At 39.8% G+C, this 27115-nt stretch overlaps 1 protein-coding gene across 5 annotated transcripts; it reads right to left on the minus strand.

Annotated features, from left to right (window-relative positions):
- Positions 1-1103: 1103 nt before the first annotated feature.
- LOC124141366 (2-acylglycerol O-acyltransferase 2-like) lies at positions 1104-26893 on the minus strand. Of its 5 annotated transcripts, none has more exons than XM_046509365.2 (5): positions 26660-26893; positions 6826-7315; positions 4262-4436; positions 2301-2500; positions 1104-1325 (listed from the first exon to the last, which is right to left on the minus strand). In XM_046509365.2, exons 2-5 carry the CDS (start codon positions 7310-7312, stop codon positions 1171-1173), a joined length of 1017 nt encoding a protein of 338 aa, XP_046365321.1. In that variant the 5' UTR covers positions 7313-7315; positions 26660-26893; the 3' UTR covers positions 1104-1170. The 5 variants fall into 5 exon arrangements, with proteins under 5 accessions (XP_046365321.1, XP_046365318.1, XP_046365320.1 ...); XM_046509362.2 differs by having other exon boundaries at positions 26679-26892; XM_046509364.2 differs by lacking the exon at positions 26660-26893 and adding an exon at positions 25341-25489.
- Positions 26894-27115: the final 222 nt, after the last annotated feature.

The following is a 27115-nucleotide window of genomic DNA, read 5'->3' on the forward strand; positions in this document are numbered from 1 at the left end:
TGGTGAACCTCATGAACAGAACCATTTTTGTCTTTTCACTCTGCGCATAATAGATCTTGAATATTTTTATGTATATTCATTTAACAAAAGGCAGTTTATGCCATCAACATCGCACCTAGAACATTCATTTCAACAATGACATGAAAATAATCTGACAACTCAAACACAATTGTTGTAAAACCAGGCACTCAAATAACATCTCCAGGCTGAAATGACTACAACCCTTGAACCTACAAATGTTAGTGATATGTATTTCATAAGGTACACAAGTCATGAAATGATCAGTCTACACTACTTGAAAGATTATCCAGTTATCACAATGTTCAACTAAAAAGTGAACGAAACCAACATGATGGAGACAGACATTCATTAAATAGCAGGGACATTTTTCATATTTATTATGCATTGGCATAATCAAAAGATGAATGGTCTCTCACGAGCCTGAAATATTGCTGATTATGCAGAAATGAAGGAACAGTGTAATCTATTTCTATTGAAATATCTGTGAACATGAGACATCCAATACATAAAAAACAATATTAAGTCAAAACTGGAAGATATCCCCCTGGAAACTGATTCTGTATCTATGTGATGTAGCCATATTGTTTTAATCTGTGGCATCAACTGCAGGTCTCTGACTTTAGGCCCAGTCAGTTTTTATCAGATGAATTAGAGATATTGCTGGGAGCTTCTTTAGTTATGTTTGCCTTGAACTTAATATATCAGGGTCCACTTGGCCAGTCATCACAGCACTACGGCTACTGCATCAGTAAGTTTGTGCTTACTTTACATTGGGCGCGGTTTTGCGATTGTCTTGTCCTGATCAGCCACAATATACAAACGTCAGCTCATCCAACTACACGATTCTGACATTCATGATTTAATCTATTGACAGAACTCATCTCAGAGAATACAAATCACTGAGACTGAATAAGTCAAAACAGCTTCTCTTTAAGTCATTTATCTTTAAGTAATATGTTTATAGGTAAAAAACAATGTTTTTGTACTGTCATTTCTGTTGATATGTAAAGTGAAATATGTTATATGTATTTTTTATTGTTTCCTCTTTTCCCAATCAGCAATTAGATGTTTTTTCAACACCATATATGGTCCTGCTATCATTAAATAATAAGATGGCAGTCTTCATCAATACCATATTTGGTCTTGTAATCACTCAAGAATAAGATGCTCGTCTTCAGCAACACCATACTTGGTCTTGTTAGTTTCAAACAAGTCTATAAGGGCATCCATGTACTTCTGGTGAAGATCAGCCACTTCTTCGTTGGTTGGATTCTCGTTCTTTGTAATTCCAATTGGTTTTCCCACTGCAAATAAATGGCAGGTTGATACCAATATCTGAACCATCCATTGTGCAGTCGTAATGTTTTGTTTGTTTGTATGTTGTTTGATGCCGCACTCAACAATATTCCAGCTATATGACAGCCTTCTATAAATATTCAAGTCTGGACCAGACAATCCAGTGATTGAGATCATGAACATCGGTCCACGCAATTGGGATCGATGACATGCATCAACCAAGTCAGCAAGCCTGACCACCCGATCCCGTTAGTCGCCTCTTACGACAAGCATAGTGAGGCGCGGTGACTTTGTTGATGGCGAGTCATCCTCCTCCGCTGGTGTGGGACGTGCTCATAGTCTCAACAACTCATCTGTCTGGCCCAGATTTGATTGTTTACACCCAGCATAGATGGAACACTGCTGACTGGTGTAAACAACAACCAAAACAAACTCTTCATATTGATAAGCTGTCATGAAAGAAAGGGAGGACCCTTTTTACAGTCAATAACACTTCATTTTTGTATCAACTCAATTCCACTTTGAAGTGGACTGTCAAAAAGCATATAACAATTCTTGATACAAAAATTGTGTCATTGATAATATCTTACGTAACTATTGTGATGAAATAAAGTTTAGATTTACCAAAACAGACTTTTTGCTGCCAATAATGTCAAGTGACAAAGATGAAAAAAGTAACTATTTTTGCTGTATTTCAAAAGTCCACAAAGTAATCCCTGCATAAATGTGCCACCACTAACCAGTGGTGTGAAATATGTTGATTTCTTTCTGATCTTTTTTCTGCATATTTGCTAAAAGTAACTTCTCCGATAATTATCGATAATTGATCCATACTAGTCAACGATAATAAATCTCTATGATCTGTATCAAAAGCTAGCCCTATCTTTGAATCAAACAAAACCGGTTTATCATAATCAAATAGTGCGAGAATTACGAGTAGTGACACGTGTGGTCACACTGACCACTACTGGTGGTCAACTTACCCACTGTGTTCATCGGTCGCCTGTGAGGCAGGAGTCCAAAGGAATAGTTGAACACACCTCGCCCATAAAATATCGGCGGGGAAAACCCACATACCCGGGTTAACGTTATCTGTAATTTTCGTGTGAAAGACCCCTCAGGATTAGGCACTTGAGAATACAAGTCATTTTCTCCAAAGGAAAACACAGGGCAGACATCAGCTCTGAAAGAGACATGGGGAAATTCTTATATACTGCTAAATTTCATACTCGTCTATGCTCAAAGTGCATACGATTAATAACCCAGTTAATAGATTGGTGTGCATTTGATTTTCATTCTCAGCTCCCTCGGGAGTATACAACCCAAGCTGCTTGTGACGCATAAGAAGGTAAACTGTCATGTTACCATCTCATCCTACCAGGTACCCATTCACTGCTGGGTGAACAGAAGCATAATTGGAACAAGTCATTTGCCCAAGGAGACACCACATGTAACATGTGCTCCATCGTAGGGCAGTTCCCAAGCCCTAGAAACTCTCAGGAGGCAAGTTGCTGTAAGACCAGCGTTAGAAACTGGCATTAAAGTACTCACGGAAATGAAAAAAAACTGTTTTTCTCAATTTAAAAATCGACACAAAGTGTTACGTAGCTGTAAATACGAAATAACAAAACAACTCAAAAAGTACTAGTCTGGATTTGCTAGTTTGATCTCAGTGAACAATACAAAATGTACTTTACAGGAGGTAATTTGTCGGCACTTTCAACATTCAAAAATAAAACTAAGTCCAAATTGACATAGCAGAAACAGACTATAGGCATTATGCACCTGTTCTCACCTGTCGTCAAGGTGTCATAGGTCACCTTGATCTACTTACACCTGGTTATGCCCTGTTTCACAATAGTCTGTTTTATTCACATTTTTACACACTTTTACGTGTAAAAAGGCAAAAAAACATTTGATACGCTGTATTTGTGCCACGGCCCAATTAGTACTAATTTAGTTGTTTGAATATTTACATATTTTGTATATTAACTGCATTTATTTAAGATCTGAGGTCGAAAAAACAGGGTTTTTTTCATTTCCGTGAGTACTTTAGTCCTTTAGTCCTTGCCAAACTGCCCAATAGTTAAGGTATCATAAGGACTAGTAGAAATTTGCCATTTTTAAGGGTTATCATTAACAGGACTAGTAGACCAATAATGTTAGTTTCTACCACTGAAGACCTGTCCACCTGTTGTCCACAACCACGATAACATGGTTTAATACAAACTGCTTAACAAACGGAAGAAAATCATGACCTGAAAAACTGAACCTGTGTATCTGTATAATCTGTGCAATTGATAACAACAGCAGGGGTAGAAGGTTTGCTTGTGAACAAGTTTGAGGTGTGAGGTGAGGTGAAATTGCGTTAAACGTCGCGTCCAAGATTATTGCACTTATATAGCGACATGCATGCACATGTGTGTGTGTGTGGCTGCTTGTACTAGACCGGACTGATGCCGATTTATAGTGCTAGCCCACTGAGATACCATGCCGCAGTTTAACATGAATACCCCCACTCAGACACAGTATACTGACTCCGAGCCGACCAGTCCTTGTTTTAGCCCCCGAATGCCGAGCGCCAGACAGGGACACAACAAGTACCATCTTTAAACGTCTTTTGGTATGACGCGGCCAGGGATCGAACCCCGGACCTTCCGCTCTCCAGGCGGACGCTCTACCACTAAACCACAAGTTTGAAAGTATCATCTATGTAGACAATATTTCTTTCAGAATGTGGCCCTAATACACTTCCACAGATGAGAGAGATGGGGTGCCGATATTTTAGTATCGTGCAGGTGCCCCATGGTGATTCCAGGGTACAATAAATTCTCAGTGATTCTGACCACACAGTGACTCCATCTTGTTGGACAAACACTTCTGAACATTTTTCAGATAAAAATAATATTACCGTATGTTTGGAATCCTAAAGCAATATACCTACCCATGTTTCATAGCTATTTTTATAAAACCTTTCCGGTTTTTCAAATGAAGTCTGAAGTTCCCGGGAGAGGCATTCAGAGCTTCAATGGCTCCTCCGATGACTAGGCCAAGGACATTGCCTGTCCCAGCCTTCGATAAAAGATACTCTATACTTTCCTTGCTTGCATCACAGGAGCCTGAAACACAGATCTTATGACCTTCATGATCTTATGACCTTCACCTCAGTGGCTTTGTCTACACACACACGACCATGGAACTAATACTCTATACCAACAAACTCTCACACGAAGCTTCGTATAGTGGTGGTATAGAACATAAGTTCCATTGTCCTGTGCCACATAGAATCTTCCTGACAACATGGATGAAAAGCTCTTTGAACATGTTATATTGGCAGTTGCACACGTTCTGCTTTGTCATGGTAAATGTGAAGAACAAAGGCAAATCTCAAAGCAAAATTATCTTTTTTCCCTTTTGCCATCTGACTGGTTAAATGAATTGTACCAGAAATACATGAGCAAAGGATGCCCAGGTGTTTGGCCTGATGCAAATGTTTACGACCTGTCTACCCCAACATCCTGAACTCATTACATATACCTAAAACACAATTAAACAAGTATCCCTTCATCGTAAACAAGTATCCCTTCATCGTACACAAGTATCCTTTCATCGTAAACAAGTGTCCCTTCATCGTAAACAAGTATCCCTTCATCATACACAAGTATCCCTTCATCATACACAAATGTCCCTTCATCGTACACAAGTATCCCTTCATCGTAAACAAGTATCCCTTCATCGTACACAAGTATCCCTTCAACATACACAAGTGTCCCTTCATCGTACACAAGTATCCCTTCATCATACACAAGTGTCCCTTCATCGTACACAAGTATCCCTTCATCGTAAACAAGTATCCCTTCATCGTAAACAAGTATTCCTTCATCGTACACAAGTATCCCTTCATCGTAAACAAGTATCCCTTCATCGTAAACAAGTGTCCTTTCATCGTAAACAAGTATATTTCCCTTCATCATAAACAAGTATCCCTTCATTGTAAACAGGTATCCTAAACAAGTATCCCTTCTTCGTAAACAAGTATCCCTTCATAGTATACAAGTATCCCTTCATTGTAAACAAGTATCCCTTCATCGTAAACAAGTATCCCTTCATCGTAAACAAGTGTCCCTTCATCGTACACAAGTGTCCCTTCATCGTAAACAAGTATCCCTTCATTGTACACATGTGTCCCTTCATCGTACACAAGTATCCCTTCATCATAAACAAGTATCCCTTCATTGTAAACAAGTATCCCAAACAAGTATCCCTTCATCGTATACAAGTATCCCTTCATCGTAAACAAGTATCCCTTCATCGTAAACAAGTATCCCTTCATCGTAAACAAGTGTCCCTTCATCGTACACAAGTGTCCCTTCATTGTAAACAAGTATCCCTTCATCATAAACAAGTATCCCTTCATTGTAAACAAGTATCCCTTCATCGTAAAAAAGTATACCTTCATCATATACAAGTATCCCTTCATCGTAAACAAGTATCCCTTCATCGTAAACAAGTATCCCTTCATTGTAAACAAGTATCCCTTCATCGTATACAAGTATCCCAAACAAGTATCCCTTCATCGTAAACAAGTATCCCTTCATTGTATACAAGTGTCCCAAACAAGTATCCCTTCATCATATACAAGTATCCCTTCATCGTAAACAAGTATCCCTTCATCGTAAACAAGTATCCCTTCATTGTAAACAAGTATCCCTTCATCGTAAACAAGTATCCCTTCATTGTAAACAAGTATCCCTTCATTGTAAACAAGTATCCCTTCATTGTATACAAGTGTCCCAAACAAGTATCCCTTCATCGTAAACAAGTATCCCTTCATCGTAAACAAGTATCCCTTCATCGTAAACAAGTTTATCCCTTCATCGTAAACAAGTATCCCAAACAAGTATCCCTTCGTCGTAAACAAGTACCCCTTCATCGTATACAAGTATCCCTTCATCGTAAACAAGTATCCCTTCATCGTAAACAAGTATCCCTTCATCGTATACAAGTATCCCAAACAAGTATCCCTTCATCGCAAACAAGTATCCCTTCATCGTAAACAAGTATCCCTTCATCGTAAACAAGTGTCCCTTCATCGTACACAAGTATCCCTTCATTGTAAACAAGTATCCCTTCATCGTACACACACTTAAAACCCTAATAAAGTGTGTGTACGATGAAGGGATACTTGTTTACGATGAAGGCTTAAAACCATAATAAACCCATGAAGATACGGGGTAGAATAGATCTTTAGCAACCCATGCTTGCCATAATAGGCTACTATGCTTGTCGTGTTACGGGATCGGGTGGTCAGGCTTGCTGACTTGGTTGATGCATGTCATCAATCCCAATTGCGTGGATCGATGCTCATGATATTAATCACTGCATTGTCTAGTCGAGACTCAATTATTTATACAGACCGCCATCATATAGCTGGAATATTGCTGAGTGCGGCGTTAAACAAAACAACAACAACAACAACAACATAAACCCTTAATAACCTGCACTTACCTGTTAACATAAAATATTCCCTGAAGAAAGGAAACTTATACTGGCCTGCGAGGGTCAGCAAATAGGGGCGCAGGCCAGGAAATAAGTCGCTAAATCCTGTTCCTTCTGTAGCAAAATTACAAAAATGGCTATAACACATGACACCATGGGGGTGACACGCAAATATATAGTTCCTGTTGGGGTTCAAGTCCACTGTCTTTATCAGCTTCAGAGGGAAGTAGTTGGCAAAGTTCTTCCACATCCTCCACCCGCGCACCCACAGGATGGGGCGCCCTCCACGGGCACTCTGTTTGCGGTCGTAGACGTACCACACTGCATAGATTAATGATACATAGTAGAAGCGTGTGAACAGCAGGTAGAAGGACAGGAACAGACAGAAGAAGCCGAGGAACAAGAACGAAAGAGTGAACTGGTAAACTGATATTGTCTGCAGGCGACGCTCCAAGGGAATCCTCAGGGGAGCGAACTCTATCCCTAGGACCTTCATCCTCTGAAACAAGAGCAAAGGAACTTCATTTTGTTGTTAAATACAAAATACAAATACTTTAGCAAAAGTTAAAATACAAAATTAACGCAATAGTTAAAATACTGATAACATAAACATTGTTGAAATGGCATAGTGAATGCTCAAACATTATTGCAATAGTTTAGCTCAGTTAAAACACTACCATAATAGCATAGTGACAGGTAATATACTACTGCAATAGTTTCACTTAGTTAAAATACTATTGCAATAGTATAGTGACAGCTAAAATACTATTTCAATACGATAGCACAGTAACAGCTGGTTCTTGCAAATTTCCAGAAAAAAAGGTTTTATTCATGCAAAACATAAGGTAAACATGGTAATAGTATCTTATAAATGGTTATTCCCATACATGTCTAATGTGTAATTTAGGAAATATATTGACAGATATTAGCTCTTAGGCAGTTGAGGGACATATCCCGTAAAGAGAGTAAAAATATTCACATGCATTTTCAACATATTGTGGCATCAATAATGTGGCTATATTATGTATATTATAAGAATTAGTACGGTAACTAAACAAATGCAATAATTGTTTCCAGGCATAATGTCCGAGTGACAGCTGTCATGGTTCCACATGTGTTACGTAGAATACAGTAGGTGACTCTGTCAGTAAAGATTATTAAGATAGTGCAGTTAGTTGAGTTACTCTCCCAAGCATGTCGGCCAACATTAGCAGGAATCAATATTGCGTTAAAGCTGTGTGCTTCACATTGTGAGCTTGGGTTAGTTGTCATACAGGTTCTCACTGCTATATGGAAACAAATCACACACCATGACATTTGTTGATATAATGGAAAGATGCAAAAAAAAACACTAGGGCTGGGACGGCCAACTCGGGTACTCTGGTCGGGTGGGTCCTGAGTAGGACCCGGGTACCCACAGGACTACCCGGACCCATGGTTAGTCATGTGATATATAGTTTAATGACAAAAACTCAGTATAGCTCAGTGGTTACACTACAAGTCACTAATGTTCGCATTTCTTTCTGACGATGCACACACTCCTTTTGACTTGTATATGTTTGAGTAAAGATAAAGCTTCAGTCAACTTCAGTGAACGCATGATCTGATTGTTTGATACATGATCTGAATATTTTCAGCCAGGGCTGCGGTAAAATAATTATCAATCAGACATTAGGTTCCCAACTCTTGAGACTTGCAGTGGGTAATAAATTTGGACTCGTCCCAGCCCTAAACCACACTGATAAACATGGCATCACATTCTGATAAAAATGTAAATATGGTCACTTAGCAGGAACTACTTTCAAGAATCTCCATACTCGATGCAATGCCTACTGGCCCTATAATCTATTGTCTTACATTCCCAACAATTTCGATTGAGGTTTTGATATCAGAGATTTATGTAAACATGGCTGCAAAAAAATTGGCACTATATAACAAATTGGGCAGTCTACTCAGGTACTGAATTCACATGCAGTTCCTAAAGTTGTTTTTGTCAATGAAAATAGGTTTCTTTGATAATATGATTAATGACAATATATAATAAAGAGATTATTACCCTAGTGTGTTTTTGTATAATAAATATATTAAGAATAAAATATATGGCATTCAATGACCAAAGGCTTGCATAATAAGAAAAAACAACATGTGATATGAGCAGTTATTTTCCCATTATATCATATTTGTAACACATGGTTGTCACTGTTAAAAAGCGAAAAAGAACCTTTGGAATAAGGGACAGTGTCAAAAGTTTGAACATCATTTCCACACGTAATTGTTCGCGACCATAGCCATGTTTGCTACCATAGCCTCGTTTTGGCTCCATTTCTTTTATTAAAGAAATTGGAATGAAACAAGGGAAGTCGTTATGCTGCAAGACATTCAGGTTGAATATGGGATGGCGTACAAAAAGGACAGGTTGAGTAGTGGTATAAATAATACCAGCTGCTGTGTTTCAATACATGTACCGTATTCGACATAATAAGCGCCCACGGTGATATTTGCTAATATATTGGCTAGTGAACAATCCCAATCGTCTGATGATGGATAATATGACTAAGCAAGGTCTTTTTAAGAAGGAATATCAACAGGACGTCTGACAATGGATAATATGACTAAGCAAGGTCTTGTTAACAAGGAATATGAACAGGACGTCTGACAATGGATAATATGACTAAGCAAGGTCTTGTTAGCAAGGAATATCAACAGGACGTCTGACAATGGATAATATGACTAAGCAAGGTCTTGTTAACAAGGAATATCAACAGGACGTCTGACAATGGATAATATGACTAAGCAAGGTCTTGTTAACAAGGAATATGAACAGGACGTCTGACAATGGATAATATGACTAAGCAAGGTCTTGTTAGCAAGGAATATCAACAGGGAGTCTGATGATGGATAATATAACTTAGCAAGGTCTTGTTGACATGGATTCTCAACAGGGAGTCTGATGAGCCCAATCCCAATCCATGGCTCCCAAAATCTATGTACATTTTTAATAAACTCAAGTTTTATGATGACACAATGTTTTTCCCCCATTGAAAAAAACCCATTACCAGCTGATCACGTAACACCGGAAATACCAGTAAACAATTCCGAACTGAAGTACCCAATTTTATCCTATTATTACACTATATGGTTATAAACTTGTTCATTGTATATCTGGACTTATATTTGCATGGGTATCCCTGTCGTCTAAGGATGTGCAGAGTTGCGTCCTTTGGGCACGCCAGAAAATTGTGGGTTCGAATACGGGTTCGCCCAGATTATGTTTCTAGGTTTGTCAGCACCATACCCGTGCTGCATTACTTTGGGCTTTCCTTCCACATTAAGCTGACACGCTGTGATATAACTGGAATACTGTTAAAAGCGGCGTTAAACCCAACTCACTCAGTAGTTCCAAGCTTCAAGTAGGTTATTCTGTGTCCACTTATTTAAGAAGAGAATTTAAGAAGAGAACATTTTGAAATGTCCAAATTACAAATAAAACTACTAAATTCAACCTACTGTTTAGATATGTAATGTGATCAGTTTGTGATGTCAGGACGTATTGATTATTTCTGTCATATGTTCAGAACAATACAAAAACAGTGTTCCAACTAACCTCAGTTAGTCCCCAAAATATGAACATCATGATAAGCTATGAAAATATGGGTTAGACTTGGGTTTCAGCAACCCATGCTTGCTGTAAGAGGCGACTAACTAATCCAGTGATTGACATCATGAGCATCGATCCACGCAATTTGGAACGATGACATGCTTCTACCAAGTCAGTGAGCCTGACCATCCGATCCTATTAGTGGCCTCTTACGACAAGCAAAGTTGCCTTTAATGGCAAGCATGGGTTGCTGAAGACCTATTCTACCCCGGATCTTCACGGGCCGCCTCAGTGACTTAGTGGGTTAATTTGTATGCATATTGGAAGCAGAATTTGACATTCAATAAAACCCTGCTTACACTACAGTCTAGTAATAACACTATAGAAGATACAACCACTTTAATAAATTTTCCGAAAAACTGATACATGTATCATAATGCTTATATTTTTTGCAAAATTTCAATGCAAAATATTTTCTTCCACTCCATATAACACCCTCCATTAAGTCTGTCTCCCTGCAGACTCTGCTCCATATAACACCCTCCACTAAGTCTGTCTCCCTGCAGACTCCGCTCCATATAACACCCTCCATTAAGTCTGTCTCCCTGCAGACTCCGCTCCATATAACACCCTCCATTAAGTCTGTCTCCCTGCAGACTCCACTCCATATAACACCCTCCACTAAGTCTGTCTCCCTGCAGACTACGCTCCATATAACACCCTCCATTAAATCTGTCTCCCTGCAGACTCTGCTCCATATAACACCCTCCACTAAGTCTGTCTCCCTGCAGACTCCGCTCCATGTAACACCCTCCATTAAGTCTGTCTCCCTGCAGACTCCGCTCCATATAACACCCTCCATTAAGTCTGTCTTCCTGCAGACTCCGCTCCATATAACACCCTCCACTAAGTCTGTCTCCCTGCAGACTCTGCTCGATATAACACCCTCCATTAAGTCTGTCTTCCTGCAGACTCCGCTCCATATAACACCCTCCACTAAGTCTGTCTCCCTGCAGACTCTGCTCCATATAACACCCTCCATTAAATCTGTCTCCCTGCAGACTCTGCTCCATATAACACCCTCCATTAAGTCTGTCTCCCTGCAGACTCTGCTCCATATAACACCCTCCATTAAATCTGTCTCCCTGCAGACTCTGCTCCATATAACACCCTCCATTAAGTCTGTCTCCCTGCAGACTCCGCTCCATGTAACACCCTCCATTAAGTCTGTCTCCCTGCAGACTCCGCTCCATATAACACCCTCCATTAAGTCTGTCTTCCTGCAGACTCCGCTCCATATAACACCCTCCACTAAGTCTGTCTCCCTGCAGACTCTGCTCCATATAACACCCTCCACTAAGTCTGTCTCCCTGCAGACTCTGCTCCATATAACACCCTCCATTAAGTCTGTCTCCCTGCAGACTCTGCTCCATATAACACCCTCCACTAAGTCTGTCTCCCTGCAGACTCTGCTCCATATAACACCCTCCATTAAGTCTGTCTTCCTGCAGACTCCGCTCCATATAACACCCTCCACTAAGTCTGTCTCCCTGCAGACTCTGCTCCATATAACACCCTCCATTAAATCTGTCTCCCTGCAGACTCTGCTCCATATAACACCCTCCACTAAGTCTGTCTCCCTGCAGACTCTGCTCCATATAACACCCTCCATTAAATCTGTCTCCCTGCAGACTCTGCTCGATATAACACCCTCCATTAAATCTGTCTCCCTGCAGACTCCGCTCCATATAACACCCTCCATTAAGTCTGTCTCCCTGCAGACTCCGCTCCATATAACACCCTCCATTAAATCTGTCTCCCTGCAGACTCCGCTCCATATAACACCCTCCATTAAGTCTGTCTCCCTGCAGACTCCGCTCCATATAACACCCTCCATTAAGTCTGTCTCCCTGCAGACTCCGCTCCATATAACACCCTCCATTAAGTATGTCTCCCTGCAGACTCGAAGTCATTCTCCCTGCATCTACCACAGTGTAAGTCACATTTATCTCTGTGAAAGACGCTGTAAATATGTGAAGGTCATTTGAACACACCTGCCCCCTACCTTCCAAATGTCTTTCCATTTGAATACAGTCATTTTGATACTTGTAGTGTTCCTGGGGAAACCCTCCAACCAACTGGGCAACAATTGGAACAGAACACAAGCCTATCCTTGCCTGTACTGAATACCTCTCCTCCCAATATCACCTCCAGATATACACCTCGGTTAAACCGCTGATCGTCTATAACGCTCATCATTATTTGGACCCCAAAGGTAGCGTTGTAGCGAGGGATCACTGAAACAGCTTTTGTGTGTCAAATGTCATAGGTCAGAGGTGAAGTAGAACTCGTTGTGATTGTATGTGGAGTGATTAACATTCTATAATCTAACCATTTCATAACATACTTATGATTATATGTACAAACTTTGAGATTAATAATCACAACTGTCTTTTATACTTTGACACTTTTGAGGGTCATTGAGCTATCAATATCTTTATATCAGATGGGAAATTATCACACGGTTGTGAATATTTATCATGCATTTATCTAGATTCAGATTATTGTACAAGTTATCACAGTGACAGTACCATGATAACAGCATGAAGTGGGAAACACTAAAACAACCTAGACCTCCATTGTTAGGCTGATTCAATAAGATTGCTGTGTCGGCAAGTAGGAAACATATCATATCCGACTTAGACAGGGTTTCAGTGTGGGTCATTTCCTAAGATAGAGACTGTGTCCACAAAATATCCCGAAGAGTCTTAAATATTTGAATTAGTAATGTTACAAAAGAATGTCTTTTAAAAACTTTATGACATTCTGAAAATATGCCAAATTGTTTCAATGCCATTACTGTCAAGCAAAATCTCTGCATAGTGAAACACTAAATTGTTCAATTACTAGTATATAGTACACACAGTTTTCAAAAACTAAGTATGTCATAACCCTGACATTAAACGTTAAACGTTAAAGATTTAGGGGTTACCAAAATTCAAATGTTATAAGAGCAAACCTCAAGAACCCCCATTTACTTAAACACTGTGTACAAATACCATATGTATGAAACCAATGCTCCAGCAACGTAACAGCTTGTTGCATCGCACAAGATACATTTAAGATACAGATGTTCTTCGTCACTAATTCAGTAGAGAGGGCATAACCTATGTAGTTTACAAGACTAAAGTGCCAACAGGTTAGATAGCTACTCAGAGCTCCAGATAAGCTGCGTATCTGCGTAAAATATGCATCAGAAATGCAGAAATACGCAGTAAAATAAAATCCAAGTGTATCAAATACGCAACGAACATTACAGATACGCTACAAAAATAAAACTTGTGCGTATCATCAAAATATTGTGAAGTAACCCTGCGTAATCGATTCGCAAATCAGCAACTTATTTCGATTTTATAAACGGGCATTCCGTCAACCTTGTCAAACTCCACGATGACAGTAACATCATGATCATTTGCCATCACACTTTCTTGTGGAAGTATCGTGGTATTTTTGAGTCCTACAAAGCTCTCGAACCCACACGACACCAGTTTGCAGGGACTAGATGAATAGTGTTTTTAAATATTTAACTTAAATACCCACATGCATAAAAACTAGTGGGTAACAGAAATTTGAATACTCAAATAGAATTACTGATACCCAATGATTTTAAAATGCATATCTATCATGTGTCTATTGCACAGCAGATTTGGCTTGTAGCAATGAAGGTGGTGTTAGGTTTAAGTAAGGCTTGTATAATACTTGTTATATGGGTCTGTGGTTTAAGTAGGACTTAGGGAGCATCCATTTGATTTGTAGGGGGGAAAGGGGGGAGAACACTCTTCAGCTTACTGAGCATCATCAAACAATCTCTTCATTTTCACTATTAACACAAAATATTTTGATGTTTGGGTATTTTCCACACAACAAACTATTCATTTTTGTCACCACTGCCAACAAACTACATTTGGGCATATCACGGGACAAACAATTCATTAAAAATCCCCACCTCCCCCAATAGAAATTTAATGGATTCTCCCTTATAAAATAAGGTTCTAACATGGCGAGTGTAATGCATGACACTACACAGCATGGCAACCATAAGAGCCAGAATATGCAGTTTACACAAACTGACCCAGCTGTTATCAGTTAAGTAGTCCGTCTCACAGTCCATGAACCACATTATTTTCCCTTCCACCAGCTCTTACTGTAATACTATAGCCCTAAATGTAGCAAGTCTAGATTTTCCACAGGTTCAGTTCTAAACCCCCCCTCTCACTGGAGGCTCCTTTTCAATTTAAACGTAGTGGCTTGTTTCAATCAAAGTTATATATTTCCAGAGACTAAGCATTAGTCTATCAGTTAAGTTGTGCCAGTAGTTGCCTCCCTTCCCCAGCCAGAGGACACAAATTGAGCAATCCTATCAGATCAGAACTTTTTGTCCTAGTATTTCACTTATGAAGTTGTGGACTGTTGTGGGCGTGATGGACTGTCCAGCGGTCCTCGAGACCCTGTGTTTACAGGAGGACACACTGAAGGTACAAAAGGACTTTGTGATAGAATAATGTCTGTTGAGGACAAGGGCATTTTGCCAATACATTAAGTTTTACATTAAGTAAATTCTACTGTAATTGTAATGAAGTATTGTATTTGTGTGATCCTTCAACTAGCTACAGAGTTATAGACTGCTGCAACTGTTTACACCAGAGCTCCAGATAACTTTTTGAGCAATTGAGTTTTTACTCTTGGGTTTCTATTTTAATTGGGTTATTACATTTTTCATTGGGTAACCAATATTGTTTCAATCATCTATTCATCACTCTATTGGGTTGTTTCCAAAATTAGTGAACATTTTAATATTTAAAAAAAATGAAATAATGTTTAGGCTTGAAAGTACATTAGCTCTTATTTGTGTTTCAGAAATTAACTCCTTTATACGCATGCTGAAAAAGCTTCATTGGGTATTTACACATGCTGTTTTTATACATTTGAATTTTTCGTTTAATGCATGCGTTTCTGTACGCAAGTTAATTGAAAGTAATTTGGTTTTGAAAATTTTTGGTGGGGTATTTTACGCAAATATGCTGTTTATCTGTATCTGTATTTATTTAATGAAAAAATAATAATCTAGAAACGCATACAAAAGCAAGTCAAGCCAGCTCTAGCTATCTCTATCAGCATAGGAAGATATTTATTTTTGTTAGAGTCAAGAGGGATATTGTTTAATGTAAGATTTGATAGACTAAAGGTTAGTCTACACTCAAGTCAGGAGCCTGACTACCTGATCCTGTTAGATGCCTCTTACAACAAGCATGGTTTGCTAAAGACCAATTCTAACTCAGAATCTTCACGAGACTGGATGGTTGTAGTATAATTTGATTAACCCTTTTTTTATATTATATTTCCTGTCATAATATAATAAGGTTTCCAAGTGAGTTTTTTTACCAAAAGATTCTGCATATAAAATTTGTTTTATTAGGGGTGCATTCAAAACAAGAAAACTTTCTTGTATACTTCAGCTGCTATCCCATCAGAGAATCCTTGAGAGGAAAAACCAAACAGTGGACAGTCTATACTTAAGGGGAGACCATTTGATAGTCACAGGTGGGGATTTCTGCTTTTTTATAATCTGTTCCTACAAATGGGACCCGTGAAGATCGGGCGTAGAATAGGTTTTCAGCAACCCATGCTTGCCGTAAAAGGCAACTATGCTTGTCGTAAGAGGCATCTAACGGGATCGGGTGGTCAGGCTCGCTGACTTGGTTGATGCATGTGGATCGATGCTCATGATATCAATCACTGGATTGTCTGGTCGAGAATCGATTATTTACAGACCGCCATTATATAGCTGGAATATTGCTGAGTGCGGCGTTAAACAACAAACCAACCAAATCATACAAATGGTCAAAAAAATTTGGTCCTGAGGTTTTAAAAACAAAACAGACACCATGGACACACAGGATGTAGAAGCAGACATTGTTGTGGGTAAAAGAATAATTGTTTGGCTATTCTTGTCAGAAAAGAATATTACAAGTTTTGGAGAAGTGATTGTCAAACAAATGCCATCAGACAATTTTAAGATTTTATGTGATATCATTTAAACAATAGATTTATTGAGATGATGTCTCAACTTGTGATTTGGAAATCCACACTTTTCTCTGAAAACCAGAAATGAGTAATAAACAGAATAACCTACTACCTCCAATTATTGACAAAGTAAACACAATCTATTCACTCAAAGTAGATAATCATAGCTTGTATGTTATTCCTCTCAATACAATAAAGGACAATTTGAAGGGGTAGTACTGCTTGGGAAAAATGTCCATTTGAATTATTTTTCTTGGTCAAAATACTCCTCAGTGAAACCCGTCGAGACTAATAAGTGTTAAATACAGATTATGGTAATGAGACATGTTAATCAGTCAATCAGCAGGAGTGAGTGTGTCTGACACAATCTGCCATTCTACAATACCGTTTGTATAGGCTGTTTCCACTATAAATATAATTGCAGGAATCCAAAAATACTTTGGCCATAATATACATGTATTACCGTATTCGACGTAATAAGCGCCCCGCTCTAATAAGGGATATTTGCTATTATATTGGCTAGTGAACAATCCAAATTAGCACCCTTTCCAATTTATCAATGTACACAAGACTTATCTATTCATGTATGTGTGTTATATGTATCCTTAATTATGGGCAATTAAATTCTGGAAAAATATATCTGTCGTGTATAAACATTTCAGGCTGTCAGCATAAACCACGAAATTTATGATCTTCCAACTCTGTTGTTTTCACCAAAATAATATTCTAATAAGAGCCCCCTATTTCTAATTTTGAGAGTGCCCATGGCGCTTATTATATGGAATATGGTATATTAATTACTAGAGACACTGGATTGTCTGGTCCAGATTCGAATGTTTACAGGCTGACATTATTTAGAATACTGCTGAGTGCTGCATTGATCAACAGACACTCCATACTCCATTGAGAATATGTTTTCACATGGTCCTATTTTTCAGGACAAATAAAGAAATAAACTTAATGTCAGAGGAATTAATTCACATTAACTAAGAGATATATTCCATCACAATATAAATAATTCTATTGTTTTATTATATTTGGAAACAATCAATCAGGATGGATCCACTCCAGTGTGCTGACTCTGCTAGTCCATGCTATGCAGTAGAGGCTAGGTAGGCCCATATTGATTCCATATATAGCCAGCTACTCAGCTTATTAAAGACACAGTGCTTGAAAAAGGCAGAGACTGAAAAGGTTAAATCAGCTTAAAACAAGTATGGGAAGGATTTGGGCTCATAGACACAAAAGTTCTGATAATAGAATAGCATTCTTTTCAGCCAGACCAAACTCATTGTCTTATTCTTAATCTGTCTAGAGTTTATACAGCCCAGTTCTATATGAATATGGAACTCTTGAGAAATACAACGGAAATGATTGCAATAACCATCTTTCATGTGTTATGAAGTTAGATTTTTGAGAAATGGTTAGTCACAACAGTTCTATTTAGATCTAGCCTGTTCCTGAACTGACGTCTGCTGATTCTTACCTTGACATAAAACATTTATCAGACGTCATTTTCAGACAGCCTTTTATTATTTCATTACGAACTCTAAATGTGGCTATGCTTTTCTGTCACAACTGAACAATTGTAAGGCATTATTGAATATTACTACTGTTTCGGACTGCTTCCACCAAGAATATAACTGGTTAGATCTATCCAAGGTAGTTAGTTCATTAAAATTGAGTGTTGATCTTGGCCGAAGCTCGTCTGCTAAAATTGTATCGACAATAATAATAAAACACATCTATCCTATGAACAAAATCATCCATATTAACATGTTATATTTCACATGCAATTAATCAACATAAAAATACAGATGTCAAATATAACTGACGCAATTATCACATTATTTGATTACGTGTAAGCGGAGAGATAAAACTCACGGGCGACGAAGCATTTGCGTCAACTTCCAGTCGGGATGTAAGTAGACAAGTTAGAGTTACCTCCCTTACATCACTTGTAGACATAATGGCTCGGGGTGTAAAACAAACAGGTTATATCAACCAACGCCCATGGAAGGTAAGACTTCCGAGTCTTACCGAGGCGAGGTCCTATGTATAGTATATATTTTTTACAGGATCCCTGACTTTGTTGATGCCTGTCACCGTGTCCCAGTTACGTAGATCGACGCTCATGATGTCAATCACTGGTTTATCTGGTCCGGACTAAAATATTTACAGACCACCGTCATACAGCTGGAATATATTATTGCTGAATGCGTACAAACAAACAAACAAAAATCAGATCTTTTATTCATTTTCTCTTATTTGATAATGCCATTGTCGGAAAATTTCTATCCGATGAAAATTAATTACACATTCTCGTATTTGCCGCGGGTAATCTGCTCAAACGTCATGAAACATGGACTTGAATTTGTCTTTGGAAGACCTACCTCAGTTCCTGTATAAAATCTGATGTATGTTTCAGAGGTGCAGGCTAATACGGCACACCAACAAAAACTCACTGATTTCTCGAGCGAAAACGGCACCTCTATTTTTAATAGTGAGTGAGTTGGGTTTAACGCCGCTTTTAACAGTATTACAGTTATATCACGGCGAGTCAGCTTAATGTGGGAGGAAAGCCCGAAGTGATGCGAGTCTCAGACGTTTACCACTTCGGTGAAACACACGAGCACGGGTATGGTGCTGACAAACCTAGAAACATAATCGGGGCGAACCGGGATTCGAACCCACAATCATGGGTTTCTGGCGTGCCCAAGGGAAGCAACTCTGCACAGCGAATCGCGGCGCCTTAGACGACTGGGCCACCCGTGTCCCTCTACGATAAGAACGATTTATGTAGTAGTATAAATGCTTTATATCTGCATTAATGCATTCTTGTGAATTCGGCTGCCGGCAGAAAGGTTACCCGGGAGATATATATATGGAATATCTATAAAATTACTATTTATTTCCTACTTACTAAAATAAATATCAAATATATAGTATACCTGTACTCCAATTTCTTGACATTTCAGCCAGATCCAATTTCAGCTTGACATTGAGTTAATTTGAGTTTAAGTTAATCAAAACTTCGAAGCATTTGATGTTTTCACAATAAGTTTAATTGCGCGTCCCAATCAGAGTCGTCGAGTAAATTGGAGTAGAGGCTAATTTCTAATGTAAACTTGTATTAACATTTCACAATTATTTGTGTTTTTGTAAGTGACTATGTGAGTTTAATTCCATGTATTTCAGTACCAAGGTAAAAAAAAAAATAAGGTGCCCTTTGCGCCAGGTAATAGAAGCCTTTTTCGCTTAAATTTTGACCTTATTAAGGATAGCCAGTTTCGTAAAAGTAATACCCGTTCGTTTTCGGATCTTAAATCGATCGTCCGCCATCTTGTGTGTCTTGCATGTCCGTTTTCTTAATCAACCTCAAAGATACAATGTCACTGAAAACATTTTTTAGCAAGAACACTGGGAGCGTAAAGTCATCATTATACCTCTGTCTCCAGTTAATTAATCATTCAAATCCAGCTCCCACAGGAGATACGGGTGCAATGAAATTGCATCACGATGTTTTGCTGACCATTGTGACATCATCGGTTACCATGACCAGAGACCCGGTATATGGGGTGCGTTGCAAAGCGCCAATCGCTTGCATGTGTCGCTACGTTCTCAAACCAAAATTTGACAGCGGAACAAGACATTCTTCACTGGATCAACTGGGAAATTGGCAAACGCAGCTAACATCGCACCATCCTCAGTCTGGGCCACATCTACAAATCTACATTAATGCATCGGCTAGTCATCGAGCCTCTTCTGTTACGTTCTTCATTACGGCAAGGCATCCAAGCTGTGGTTGCGCCGCCGTTTTGGAAGAGTGCGCAAGCGCTTCGAGCTGTTGCAGTCCCCCCGGCTTACTCTAAGCGATATTCGTGGCTTGCAACGCGCCCCGAGTCTCTGTCATGACGTCACAACCAAATGACATCACTAATCTCTCTGCCACTGATGTGGATGGATAACTAGGAGATTTAACGTGCGATTTCCGACTAAAGCGTATTTCGCACACGGGGAAGCACTTTATACTATTGGGAGAAAAAAAAGCGTAATAAATAAATAAAGAAGTGCGACCCAAAACAATGTAACTTTTACAGGACTAATCTAATAAAGCTGCGTGGGGTGGGGGGTTTGGCTGGGGGGGGGGGGGGGGGGGGGGGTGTGGGTGGTAATAAAATACTCAATAATATGGAAAATTTGGGCGTGGGTTGGAGGGGAGGGGGTCAAGCGTGGGAAGGCTCGGCGTCGGCAGGCGAGCTTGTGTGGCGACCAGGGCGTTTACTGGGAAACGCCAGTGAGGAGGAGGTTGGCGAGCTTGCATTCTTCCTGAGAGATGTCTTGGAAGGATCCCTTGACGAGACGAGCTGCCATGGCGGCGATGAAGTGGTCTGGGCAGGCGAGTTCGCTTTGCTCCAGAAACTCCTTGAGGTCCGTGAAGTTGTGGATGTCATGCTCAAACCGTTCGCCCTCTATGTTCTGGACCATCACCAGGGATGGTAGGGGGCGACTGCTTGGCTTGATCCAGTTGGTCGGTTTTCCACAGGCCGGTGGAGGTAGGCTTTTGTGAGCGTCCAAGAGACTAGCCGCTTCCCGAGAGAGTAAGATCCGCTGGTCCTGTGGCTTCTCCTTTGGCACTCGGACCGGGCTGGTCTGAGTGTAGCTGTCGTGGAGAGTCGGGACTGTTGGTGGGGCGGTCTGGGTGTGGCTGTCTTGGAGTTCAGGGCCTGGGGGCTCGATGGTCAGATACTCCATGGTTTGGTAGGGAGGAGTAGGTGAGATGGATGGAGCGTCAGGGGAAAATAAGCTTTTCCCCTTCCTCTTTTTCCTCCCTAGAGTCGACGGGAGCTGCTGTGGGTGGAGGGGTAATTTGGCAACTTGAATTGGTATCCATTTTACTCCCATGTCCTTCCCCCTCGGGTGAGCGGAAGGGCTCCTCCCCCCTGGAGTCGAGGGGAGCAAGTTCCTTTGCTGCTGTTGGGGGTGGTGGGAAGACTTTTCTTGGTCTCCATGATGGAGACTGTAGGGGTCTTCTTCACCTTGGGCGGCCTTTTCCTCTTCACCGGGAGTGGTGCAGCGGGGGTAGGGGCCGGGGCGGGTTTCTCCTTTGGCTTGGTCTTGGCCGGGGCCGTGACCAGAGGCCTCTTCTTTTGATCTAAGTCAAAGATGATGGAGAGGGTGGAGGTTTTGGACTTATAGGAAGTCCTGAGGGAGTAGTCCCCTACCCGGTAAGCCAGCAAGGGCCCCAGGATGGAGACAAGCTCCCTCGGTAGTGACCGGGAGATACAGATCTCTCATAGTCAGTGGTAGTGTTGAGAGCTTGGATGGACGTGTTCGCAGGGCGAGTGTCCAAGCCGAGATGGCCACTGATGTTGGTCAGCTGTGCTTTTATACACTCAAGACACTGGTTATTACTGTTTTACAAACTGTCAAAAAAGACGGCATTGTTAACCCCCTGGATGCCAGAGGGACATATATGTCCTTCCTCTACACCCCTCACTTTGAAGTCGAATAAAATTCAAAATACATCACCCACACAAATACACTTGACAGTTTTGAATAAGGTGGGAAATTCCCAGTTCTGTGATATCATCCACTGGCATTTTAGGCCAAGCAAAAGTACTGAACATGACCTCTGACATTATTTTTTCAATATTGGATCACAGGATAGTAAACAGTTTACTTTATTTCTCCAGGAATTGTAAAATGTATAAAAATAAAACCCATGCCAGGTACCCCGTTGGTTCAAACGTATACGATTATCCTGATAATTCTATACCAATAGAGCTTTCTTTGCATCTTTTATTGTGTAAGAAAATATAACATAATCATGAACAAATATATGTCCAATATTGAATATAATTTTGTTTGTTTTGAAATATTCTTTTGGGAATTTCATTACGTAAATTGATGCCAAACAGGTGCGTGTCTTGTCCAATTAAGATACACAATAAACTATCTAATTGTTTACATATTCAAGACATTATTTACTTGGTGAGAGCAGTCATTTTATGTTGTGTCGAAAAAGCGTCAAAATCCGTTCCACACATCGAGATTTTCCAAACCATGAACGAAACTTAGGGGAGATATATATCAATCAAAATACAAGTGTCGTCTTTCTCCGACGTTATCAAAGACATGAAACCAGCCATGACGTCAAAAGAAATCGTGTTATTTTTCGGGTATTTCATTACATTTGATGATAAGGCTTGTGCTCCATTAATAATGATGCAATATTAGTAAAATCACACTTACACAATCAGGAGAATGTTGGAATCTAAGGACTAAGTTATAGGTTAGATAAGGCCATCCATTTCTCTATTACCTCCTTTTTATGAAGTACGATTTCATCATTTCTTATGGGTATATTTTATAACTAAACGTGTACAGTTTCAATATCGATATTTGTGTTGGAATAGTTTGGTTCCTCCTGAACAAAACACCACGACAATATATTGTCCTTACCCACAGCTAATTCTCACCAAGTGACCTGAGTTACAACAAACTAGAGCTAAGCATAGCGGAGTTATGCCCCCTTTTCTTTGTACGTGTGTAACCTCTCTGTCACCTTTTGACGTCATAGAGAAAAATCATTTTTCGTCATTTACGGCATGCTATTTTTGGAATTAAATGTATGTCGTTATACATACACATATAACCCCATTTGATATGTAGTTATGTAGTTCAGATATTAGGCACTATTTTGTTCGCTCACAGTTTCCGTAAAGCTTCTTAATAAAAAAAATTGTCGCACAGTACTTTTATCGGTGTACGATAAAAAGCGGAGAAATGTACTGTTTTTCAACGGAGAATAAATTCTCGGACAACACTTAGGAGTGTCTTTTTTTAAAAACCGGTTTGATATTTACAGTTAAATTTACACTATCAAATAAAAAATTTAATATTCTCCACCTCTGCGTAATTTTATAGCCAGAGGTAGATCCAGTGCCGCGTGAGCGCAATTCTCGCACAACCTTCACTTTTCCGATCTAAGGAAAATGTGCGTCAGAAAAAAAACTCGGCATCCAGAGGGTTAACGTCATTGGAATCCTTTTTGTGACGTAAGGTAGGAACGACGTCAAACTAGAAAATACGTCATAGCTGAAGATTGTTGACGTCATTCGACAATGGCGGTTGTCCAAGACGACGGTCGTGATCGGTGAATTATTGTAAAGGGGAGCTAAAAAAGTTACAGAAATAATGGGTATTAAAGACATTATTACACACGCACATGTGTCATGTCAATCTGATTTTACGAAACTCGTGTTAAAAGCCATGTAATAGATCTATCCTCCCTGTCGCTCGGGAAATACAGAATTCTGACACTTGTTTCGTAAAATCAGTATGACACTCATGCTTGTATAATAATATACAAATACTTACTTTTGACGAGGCCAATATGCGAACACACGGACCCGAGGACCGGAGGACCCGAACCCTGAGGTGGTCCGATCAAGACCGCCGAAGGGGTCGTGTCCGAGAGTCCTTGTTTTCGCATACTGACCTCGTCAAAAGTTGTCATTCGTTTTGTTTTACCGAAATTCACTTTAAAGTTTATGAAGCCTTTAAACCGTCTTTTGTTTCATAACATTTTCTTATATTAGCTTCGAACTGTAAAATGTTAGTATAGCAGACGACATCTTGTTTTCTAGCAGACGAGTCAATAAACAAAGCGGTAGCGAGAACTAAGGTCTAATTTTAATGAGATTGATATTTATCACGTGACAGATCAATACTGATCATGTGACGAGTCAATATTCGCGGTCAATGTCAGTCACATGATTTGGATATCTATATTGAAATATATTGTTTCGTCAGGTACGTGGTACGGATTAACAAATATAATTGCAAGATTCTTAATAGTGCCGAAAACTGGATAGTTTACACTGATTGTTCAACTGTTCTCTTTGTTTGCGAAGCGCCCCTTTAACAAAGTGACGTCATATTAACGCACTGTTGCACATTGCACGTTTTGTGTGACGTCATTCTAACAATCGATTGACTTAGGCGATGTCTTCATTTGAAACCGGGAAACAACTTGTCCACATTGTTTTTCAGCGAAAACGCATGAGTCATAAATAAAGGATTCATTACGATTTATTTTTGTTTGTTTGTTGTTTAACGCCGCACTTACCAATATTACAGCTATTGACGGCGGTCTGTAAGTAATCGTGTGGACCAGACAATCCAGTGATTGACATCATGAGTATCGATCCACGCAATTCGGATCGATGACATGCATCAACCAAGTCAGCGAGCCTGACCACCCGATCCCGTTAGTCGCCTCTTACGACAAGCATGAGTTACTGAAGATCTATTCTATCCCGAATTTTCACGGGTCGATATTTTTTGTAATATAAGACATATCAACCGAGTCTTACAGTTATTAACAATCGCTATTCGCAACTCGGGATTATGGACTATCGCGTGAAATAATGGCAATACACCCAGGATAGACAACCTGTAATCACTCGTAGGTTATTAAAAGTTATTAGTCATGAGAGATTATAAGCCTAGTGTATTTTCAAATCGTAAAGATCATATATCAAGAATAAAGAATATTTTTCGAACATTTAGCGAATCAAGTTTTTTTTGTTTCCAGCATTCTTTGTTTGTTTGTTTAACGCCGCATTCGGCAATATTCCAGCTATATGACGGCGGTCTGTAACTTATCGAGTCTTAGGCGTTAGTCGCCTCTAACAACAAGCACAGTCGCCTTTTACGTATGCAACATTGAACTCACCAGTTCTGACAGTCGACATTGTAAGTTAGAAGGCAGATGATTTGGCATTGAGTGTCGCGAGTAGTTGTTAAAGAAATCGAAATATGTCGACAAACCTACCTCACAGTGAACTGGAACACCTTTATGTTGATGTGCAATATCAGAACAACGTTGAATTATATATAAATGAAGTCATTAAAACATGACGACTGACAACGTATTTCGCGGACTATATATTTTGCTTGATGGTGTATTGCCCTCGAAACATCTGTAACCCGACCCGTCAAATAAGGACACACTCATCTACAATCTATTGTGTGAAGATGCGTCGTTTCAACTAATAATAGAAACACATCATTCAATATGCCAGCGTGTGTATGACGTGACAGACAGATGTAAATCAAATGTCGTCAAACTTGAACTGTGAATGTGTCCTTTGTAAGAGATATGGACTTGTTATTGTCAGGTTGGTATAAAAAATAACATCTCTGGTGAGGTGAGGTGAAATGGAGTTTAACGTCGCGTTCAAGATGATTGCACTTATATAGCGACGTGCATGCACGTGTGTGGCTGCTTGTACTAGTCTGGTTGGTTGGTTGTTTTACGCCGCACTTAGCAATATTACAGCTATATGACGACGGTCTGTAAATAATCGAGTCGGGACCAGACAATCCAGTGATTAATATCATGAGCATCGATCCAGGCAATTGGGATCGATGACATGCATCAACCAAGTCAGCGAGTCTGACCACCCGATCCCGTTAGTCGCCTTTTACGACAAGCATAGTCGCCTTTTACGGCAAGCATGGGTTGCTGAAGACCTATTCTACCCCGGATCTTCACGGGTCTTATAAATATTAAACAGGGTGCCGTTCTACAAGGCGGTCTCAGCGCTAAATTCCCATACCTTTAATAACATGGACTTACGACAGTCGTATCGTCGCTATATGCATGGCTGAAATAATGTCGATGCGTCGATAAATTTTAACTCACTCACGACAGTCGTGAGGACCCAACTGGATCGATAGTCGATCACTTGACCAGCGAGACCTACATAAACCACCATGCATGTATCGAATTGGTAGGTAAATGCAGATCTGTGCATGCAGGCAGCGTGCACAATGTGCATAGCTTGTCTAAACAAACACACAGAACAGTCATTTTACCATATCTGTACCTCGGTCAACAAAATATATATGAATAACTTCCGCATTTATACGTGTATCAAGATTGACCAAGTCTGTCATTTATTTATTTTATCAGTAGTTTAACTCTTTCCTCGAGTTCCTCATGCGTGACGTCACAACATATACTGTTCAGAGGGGTTAGTGTGTTAAAGCGTTTCATCACACTAATCATCTGGTTAAAACCTGCATATATCCGAATAAAGTCACCACCAGGTGATGATTAGTTATGAATTATTATTATTATAAACATACGTGTGGTGATTCTACTCACGGTTTGTGGAGACGCAATATGTTTTCGCAGGTATCTGAGGTCAGCGTGACATATATGTACTTCACACACAAGTGTGACAAAAACCCACAGTGATGCGCTACAGGGTGTAGATAGGTGCACTCGACATACGCTAATATCCTGTTACGCTTACAGGGCCCAAACACCAAGACAATTTACACATAAAACAGGAAGACCTCAACAGGAAGACCTCAACAGGAAGACCTCAACAGGAAGGTTTTCAGCTGCGGTCGCCGTATCTTTGTACTGCTTCCTTCAAACGATTTTCATATTAAGGTGTAGCGGTGTCAAGTCAAAATGAGATCGTTTATAGGGAGCAGTATAAAGTTACAGTTACGGCGGCTAGAGGTTACATGACAGGGACTTACTGAGGGAATTCGAAGGTGGTAAACAAGACTCATTCTAAATGCGAGCTACTG

This window comes from Haliotis rufescens, unplaced genomic scaffold, assembly GCF_023055435.1.
Source record: "Haliotis rufescens isolate VD_foot unplaced genomic scaffold, xgHalRufe1.0.p SCAF_25, whole genome shotgun sequence".
Taxonomy (NCBI): domain Eukaryota; kingdom Metazoa; phylum Mollusca; class Gastropoda; order Lepetellida; family Haliotidae; genus Haliotis; species Haliotis rufescens.

What these genes read in the sequence shown, in the direction of transcription:
- LOC124141366 (XM_046509361.2), bottom strand. Translation starts at nt 12,512, where the DNA reads ATGACTGTATTCAAATGGAAAGACATTTGGAAG. An exon ending in AATGGAAAGACATTTGGAAG is followed by an intron (nt 7,316 to 12,479) that starts GTAGGGGGCAGG and finishes CTCTTGTTTCAG; the next exon opens with AGGATGAAGGTCCTAGGGAT. An exon ending in GGAATATTTTATGTTAACAG is followed by an intron (nt 4,437 to 6,825) that starts GTAAGTGCAGGT and finishes TCTGTGTTTCAG; the next exon opens with GCTCCTGTGATGCAAGCAAG.